Raw genomic sequence first — 7,840 nt, 5'->3', positions numbered from 1 at the left:
TATTTTTGTTAAGTGACTCTTTGTTATATTGTGAATATCGTAAAAAGATGCCAGCGCAACATCCCAAACTCAAATATACAACTACATCTGGTAACTTCCTGATATTTTTGATAATAGAAATGGTTGACCATCGAATTTTAGAAAAGCTATATATAAATAAACTCCCGACAAAGTACGTGCTGAACTGGTAAAACAAGAGCGTTTAGGGAAGTCCCAATGACCTTATGGGCACGACTGAATATTTTTTCTAAACAATAAGTTAATGTAAAGTTAATTATAGCCAAGTGTCTAAAGCGATGCTTTATTATCATTAAATTCATGACTATCTAACATGGAAACATGATGTAAATGCGTATCGATTTTGTTACCTGTTTATCGTACACAATGAGCCTATGGAACATTAGCAATACTGTGATATTGAACCAACATGTATTTCATTTAGAATGTAATTCTACCCATATCATTTTATTCCGTGTGTTCTCCCTTGTTTGTATTATTAAATAGTTAAGTAGTTTTCTTACTTTAAGGAACAGATTTTCTGATTGTCACTGAAACAATACGGCCAATATTATGTAGGTCATAAATAATAATAATAAATTAACCAAGCAGCTGGGGAATGAGGTCGCTCTGATGCACGCTACTTCACGGCTTTCAGAGCAAACATAAAAACCAATAAAAACTGATTGAATCTTTCAACGTTGGATGAATTTAACTATTTGCATTGCAGGTTGCTTTGGTACAGCGTCGCATTTGCCGAACCTTGATCGTTTAACGTTTTTTTTTTAGTCAACTAATAACACCGGTTGATCTAGCATGTGTTCCGAAGGCTCGCTTTATATCATCTCGATCGTCGGGTGCCTTTTCCTTACGCTCAGCGGCGTTTGCCATGATCAAAAAACTAAAGATCTTAAAATAAGGGACGATATTTGGCTTCGCAGATATTTCGGTTCACATCTGATCTAGTCCTCCGTTCAGCCTTCATCTTTGCCCTTGAGAATCAAACAAGAGGCGAGAGCAAATACATAGATGCTAAACTATATTGAAAGGACTCGCTATAAAAAAAGGTAGCAGTTACACACAACGACGACACCTCGTTGCTATAGTAGTGGAAATGCTAACAAGACTAGGTATGAAGCCGTAAAATAGCATCATTATAGAGAGAGAGTTAAGCACGTAATTCCGATGTAGATACCGATAATACGTTTAACCACAAAAAAAAAAGCGACTATTTTAAGTTGTTAATAAGCGTAAATAACGTGAAGTCATAGTTTTTTTTTTCAAATGCCAACAGTGAGGCACATATCTATACGAAACAACTGCTAGAAAAAGTGAAAACACTACAGTGACAGCACTAAGTATATATCGCACAAATATACGGGCTTTAGTTTTCTTCTGTCAGTTCTGATTGTTCACTGACCCGATACTTGATATATGAAAGGTTTTATGTTAGGAAACTTTACCTAACGATTTCCTAGGAAGATTTCCAGTACGTTAGCCAATTGAATTCGTTTTTTCTCATAGACTTTTTGTCTATGAGGTTGCGTCAATGACCGACTAAAAGTATCTAAAGCCCTACGATATTTCTGAAAACTATAAAGGAAAGAATCCAATTAACGGCCGACCAGTACGCTCCCATTGTCTCAGACAGCAGTCATGCGGACGCGAGGAAGGGCCGGTAAAGCGTAATTCTGACCCATGGACATGTTATGCACCAGCTTTCTAGGGTCGGAATGACCTACCCAAACCTATTACTTGGGTATGTTTTATAAACTTTTTCACGTATACGCTAACATTAACTATTTCTTTAGCAGAATTATTTAACCATATAAATGTAATAGAAAATTCTATTGATAGTAATTGAATTCAGTCATTTACGCTGCACTTGTGGAACAATTAGAAATACAAGGAGAAGGGTAGGAAGTTTGGTCAATTACTTGAAAAATGAAACCTACACGCGATAGTTGAAGCGCGATATAACATTTCTGACGAACTTCACACACAACTAAGTATGAAATGAAGCGAGATATAAAAACGAATGTCTCACTTCGTGTATGACTGGTCCTAAATTTACATAATGTGAGAGCATATAAAAGATGAATGAAGAACTTACATTTTAGACACGAGTACGAAAGGCCTACTATTCGAACATCATAAGAGGCTACTTCACAGGAATAGTATAAAATGCCTGCGATAATCTGCAACCAACGATTTTCCTTTGTAAAAAGTCAGAATAGGTAGATTTGAGCCCCGCGACAAGACATATTCTTCTAAAATTAAATATGCTGTCGACTTAACATAATTAATACTTTCGTTTGGTATTGATAAAAGCTGTGCTAACCAGGCATATAGAATATATGACTGACAACAATGATTATGTCAAGAAATTTCTAAATGTTCATCTGTACCTATGCATCTGTATATATCAAGTACAGATGTTAAACAGATGATCCTATTAAAGTTATAGGTTCAAATCAGAAAATTTCAGCGATAGGCGCCTCGTGGTGCCACACTTCGCTATAAAATTACCTTACCATCCAACTTGGCCTTTCTAATTAATACTTTGCCTTTATAATTCTACCTGTATGTTATTGTCTTTCCATTTCAGTGCACTTCTACAAACTAAACCCTGTTGTCTCTTCAACAAGATATTTGTAAGCCGTAGCAATGGTTTTAGATGGTCTAGGTTTAAATACGAGTGCAGATGCTCCTTGTTGAAAGCTAGAAAAATTCAGTCTTGTGAAGCAATGGTTGACTAAGGCGGTGACATGGGACGTAAAATTTGAATCATCTATTTTAGATGGAAGGTTTACCTAAAATTTTGGCTAAACTATGGTAATAATGGTGAACTATACAATGAAATCAGAAAGGTGTCGTTGAACTAGACAATCTAGGGAATATGATCATCTATATATATCTCTATATATTGATACCATCAGTGACAAATGATAATTGACTTGCTTTTATGTGTCCATATTTCGAAATTATAGAGCATTGTGCGCCGCCTGCGCGCAGTAAAAGTGAATACCTTGCACCAGTATTATGTCCATTACAATAAAAATATCTATAATGATTCACCATTTTTATAGAAATCGAGATATAAATACTCTTTGTCCGATTATTCGTTAAGAGGATTTATCATTAGAAACAAAGTGTTCGAGGCCGACAGCGGCAAGCTCAGCTGAAAATATATCACTGACATAAATCCGTTTCTCGTTACGCATTTCGTATCGGCCTCGCCTCTTTTCTCCTTTTTTTATTAAGTTGCTCTTAGGGCGCGTGTGTTTATCGAAATCATTCAAACGTATCATAACTCTTCATTATATAGCTAATTCTTAGATAAAAGCATAAATAACATATGAAGATTTGTCTGTCTGGTAAGGGTATAACACTCGATCTGCCTCGAACAAACCAACAGCAACGCCGGTCATACCTTTACCATACCAAAATTTACAAGGCTTTTCACATGTATTTATTGGGACTTATAAACCATAACTGAATGTACAAATGCTTTATATTGACACACAAAGAAGAGCCTAGCTTGATACGAAACAGTCATGGCTTGGGACTGCCGTAAGGCATCGTAAATGTGACATTTTTACAGGTCCTAGTTACAGCTGCGCAGTTACGGCGTTCAATAAATTATGTCTCTATATTCTCAATAGATACGTTTATACTGAGACAGTTTTCACAATATCATATCTATCGTCGAGACGTTTCACTCCATTTATACGCACCTTACTTATCATTAGCGATTATAAATAAATGAACCGATATTATGAATAGCACAAGTGGCACATAGCCTAAAACGTGCCTATGTGGGAAAACCACCACAACTCTTCCACAAACAACAGCTAATGTACTGTCATTAACTTGCATCGTTAACTTGCAGTGCAGCTTCATACCATATGGAACGTACGTATAGGCAAACTTTAGTCATCAGAAAACATAAACGTTCTTCCTGGTCGAGGCTCATACTCCATTTCACCAACATAAGCAGAACTTCGATGCGAATTCAAGAGTGCCATTGACCCTCTGGAAGGGATCATTGAGCTTCGCGCTGCTGGCATTGATCTGAAGCTGTATGTCTCTTTTTTGTAGTAATGTAAACAGACAGCACAAGGAATCCAGACCATGGATAGAGACACGATGATCAATGGAACCGAATACGCGCGAAGGATTGTTTTTATCCAAGATGGATTGGCCTTTTTGATTATCCCAATCAATCGCTCGACAACGTCCTGTACCTTCTTCTTGCACCGTCCTTCCCTACAGAACCCATCCTTACACATTGTTCCGTCGGGCAATCTATCTGCCGGTACTACTGGATTACACGCATCAAAGAGGGATTCCCGACAGCAACGGTAACATGCAAGATCGCCCTCACATGCACAAGACGTTAACCCAATCGACTGGCAGTAAAGGATACACTGTCCTGAGCTACAGGTGCCTCGATCCGAACACGTTGTATTGTCAGGAAGCGGCTTTTGGCGCGGACAGCGTTCTGTTTCACCGGAACAGAACGAATCGTCCATACAATCGTTTGGCAAACGTGATTTACATAAAGTTCCTTCAGGTGCCAGCTGGCAATTCTTACAGCAGCTGTGGTTTTGATCGCTACAACGGACGTTGTCGCGCAACCGGCAAGACCGCGTACAACATGGGTCGTTGTCTTTGATTGGCCCCACGTCGCATTCCTCTCCGTCGTCGATGATGAAGTTTCCACAGCGGCTCGGTAAGCGTTTGATGAAGCATTTCGATTTGTACTTCAGCACGAGCATAATCTGCCGAATACTACACGGAGAGAACAATCGGTTGTTATTGTTGCGTCCAGTGTTTGAGTGGGCATTCATTATGTATGCACCTCCACGCGCGTCTGGCGGGAGACACTCCGTCGTGTCGGGATCGTGTTCGGCGCCCCAGCCGTGAGCTAATTCATGAGCTAAAGCGATGTCAGAGACTCGGCTAAGGAGGCGAGACCCCATTATGATCGATGTCGTCAATCCAACGTTCTGCACGATACGCACTTTTCGTTGGCCGTCCGTGGAATTTGCAAGAACAGGCCGTGCACAAATACCTCGTTCTGCTGTTGTGTGACCGAGAAAAGCGCGGCCCAATACGCCATCATCGAGATTTCGAGCTGTGAAAAGATGTGCTAGACACGCCCATTCATTCTCATGCGCTTCCTCTTCGGCAAACGACTGTAGCAGGTCTTCTGCGCTGATTTCTCCGGCCATATTAAAGTGGATTTTTCCACTACTGTTTGGCGTTGGCTCTGTGAGAACTTGAACGTCCTGCACTAAAAAGCCCATGTTGAAGTATCCGTTATGATCATCGTCAACAAATTCAGTTTCGTTGAATATAACGTTCACTCGCTGAATCTGGGTGACCATTTTGTCAATGGTCTTACCTATGCTGCCTTGCCCAACAATTTGAAAATATGTGTGATCGGCAATCAACCTGATCCCGCATCGATTTAGTTCCGGCGAGAAGTCCTTTCCTACCGAATGTTCCTCGTCCATCAAATAGAATCCACCTCTCCGGAGACGATCCTTGGCTAGGGTACAACTAGTTGCATTTCGCATCCCATTGATTTCCGAATCTTTGTAGATTATGTGAAGTGAAGCGGCAAACGTTCTTCCAAGTGGTGACTTTATCTCGCGAAGAAAGGCCTCCTCAATTGTGTATACCTCGTCCGTGAGATAGATGCTGCCGGCAAGGACTTCACCGTCAAAATAGAGTACTGCACGCGAGTTGGGCTCATCCAAAACCTTCCCTTCAAGGTAGCGTTTATGCATTTCGTTAAAATTCACTTTGTGTTCTCGAACGGTACCGTTTCGACCTCGTTCGTATAGCCGGAAATCCTTACTGAATAAATGACGTGCGGGATGCGCTTTCACGGTAAACAGCCTCCCGTACGATTCAAAGCTGATAAACACCGTTTGTTTATCGTCGTCGTCGTTGTTGTCGTCATTGGCCCTAACGAACTGTTCATCAATCGATCGACCCGTTCTCACGGTGAAGTTTTTCAGTACATCATAAGACAGCAACTCACGCTCCAGACACGTAACATATCCTTGCAAAATTATCAACATATAGCACAAAACAGTATGCAGAACATATGGCGAGTTTATAGTCATTCTCTCTAGAAACTATACGAGGTTACGCTTCCATGCAACGCCTATCGTTAGAGCGGCAAATGCGGCTATTGCAATGAGCTATTACATTGTTAAAATACTCCCTGCCCCGTTATGTCTCTTGGCAGAGCTTCTAGGCGGATTAAGCGCCGCTTTAAATACCAGAATGACACAGGCAGTAATAGAGAGTGCGATACAAATGCGTGATTCAGCTGACACATTCTCACTAGCACTGCTGCCCCTGCTAGGGTGATGCATTGAGATAAAGATGTCCTCTGAGAATTTTAACGTGTCGAACCTTCGATAGGTATCAAGTGTTTTTGCAAAATTATCATCTCTGTGGACAAAGATCTGACAACAAGTAAGAATGCTGATACTTTTAAACATATATTTTCACAGTAATTTGCTTTGCATTGGCTTATTGCCATTGGTAAACAAGTTAATGCTATATTCCGGTATCTCTGCGGAAGAGTTTTCCAATAGGAGTCACTTTCATCGAACAAATAACCGTTGTACCGCCTTTGTTCCATTAGAAAAATCAAACAATGCGCCAAACTGCGTAAAGATGACATAGGAACGCTGGATCTATCCACGTTGACGACGCCACCATCCAACTCAGCTCGCCGTTGAAACCGACTCGGGCTTATAAGCCAGGCCTATGCTATGCACAGCAGTGTCAATTGTTGTCTGCGCAAAAAAGTATGGCCAATGAAAGGCGTTCGTTCTTTTTTCGCCGAACGTGATGACGGCTGTAAACTTATGGTAAAGGCTGAATAGGCCTTTGTGTTAAAAACACAACAACAACGACACATTTGTAGAAAATAATTACCTCTTGGTGTACTTTATATGTTTTCTTTCATTTTGGGTTGAATATGCCATATCCTTCTCCTTGTGTCGACGTAGACTTCTATGATTTGAATCCGACTATCAAATGTTATTAAGTGTTAACTAACAAAGGGTACGTCCAAATGAATCAATTTACAGGGATAATGAGCTCGAATGGAATGAAGAGGCTGAGAATATTGATCAATATTGAATGTCAAGCCAGCTCGCCGCGCAGCCAGCAAACGCGAGAGCTATAAACGCAACGACTATGTTTTGTGCGAACAGTTGGGATGTCCTGTTAAAGACGAAAGCGTCGATACACTTTGACGGGTCCGTTATTGAAAAATGATGATTTGTTCCTTACCATGGAACAGGTAACTACAGTAAGACTCATTGTTTTCCAGGCGAAAAATAGAACAGATTTGCAACGCAATTTCACGAGAACTCAACTTAAAAAATATTCACTGAAGACTTACTTGTAGAAAGCGTCGTGTCACACAGAAAATAATATTTAGAAAGGTGAAGTACACTCGGCCTTTAATGCATCTTCTTTTTTTTTTGCTAACGTTTAAACATAAGGCCCTTTTTAAATTACAGCTAATTGCGTCATTCTGTTTTGTTGTTAAACACTTTATTATTATAGTTTGTTGATCATGTGAAACGCCAACATAAGCGATGTGGAAACCAAATGTATGGTAATAGGAAACTAATAAATAGTACTAAAAAAATAAGTTTTGTTTCTTACAAGGCTATTCAAAGCTGATTCAGGCTCCGTCAAGGGCATTGACTACATGACGCAGGTGGCTAAATAAAACCCTAACATTCTACCACGATGTAAACCATAACGGAAGTCTATCAAGAATAGCCAAACTATGACATAT

The 7,840-nt window shown here is 40.0% G+C and overlaps 1 protein-coding gene across 1 annotated transcript; it reads right to left on the bottom strand.

Moving 5' to 3' along the window:
- Positions 1 to 265: 265 nt before the first annotated feature.
- LOC111269228 (ADAM 17-like protease) lies at positions 266 to 6,812 on the bottom strand. Its single transcript, XM_086972009.1, has one exon. It carries the CDS (start codon positions 6,135 to 6,137, stop codon positions 3,930 to 3,932), a length of 2,208 nt encoding a protein of 735 aa, XP_086828135.1. The 5' UTR covers positions 6,138 to 6,812; the 3' UTR covers positions 266 to 3,929.
- Between the last annotated feature and the right edge of the window lie 1,028 nt (positions 6,813 to 7,840).

Source organism: Varroa jacobsoni, unplaced genomic scaffold (assembly GCF_002532875.2).
Source record: "Varroa jacobsoni isolate VJ856 unplaced genomic scaffold, vjacob_1.0 scaffold_1366, whole genome shotgun sequence".
Taxonomy (NCBI): domain Eukaryota; kingdom Metazoa; phylum Arthropoda; class Arachnida; order Mesostigmata; family Varroidae; genus Varroa; species Varroa jacobsoni.
The sequence above is the reverse complement of the archived record's forward strand: the minus strand, read 5'-3'. Positions and strand labels throughout refer to the sequence as shown.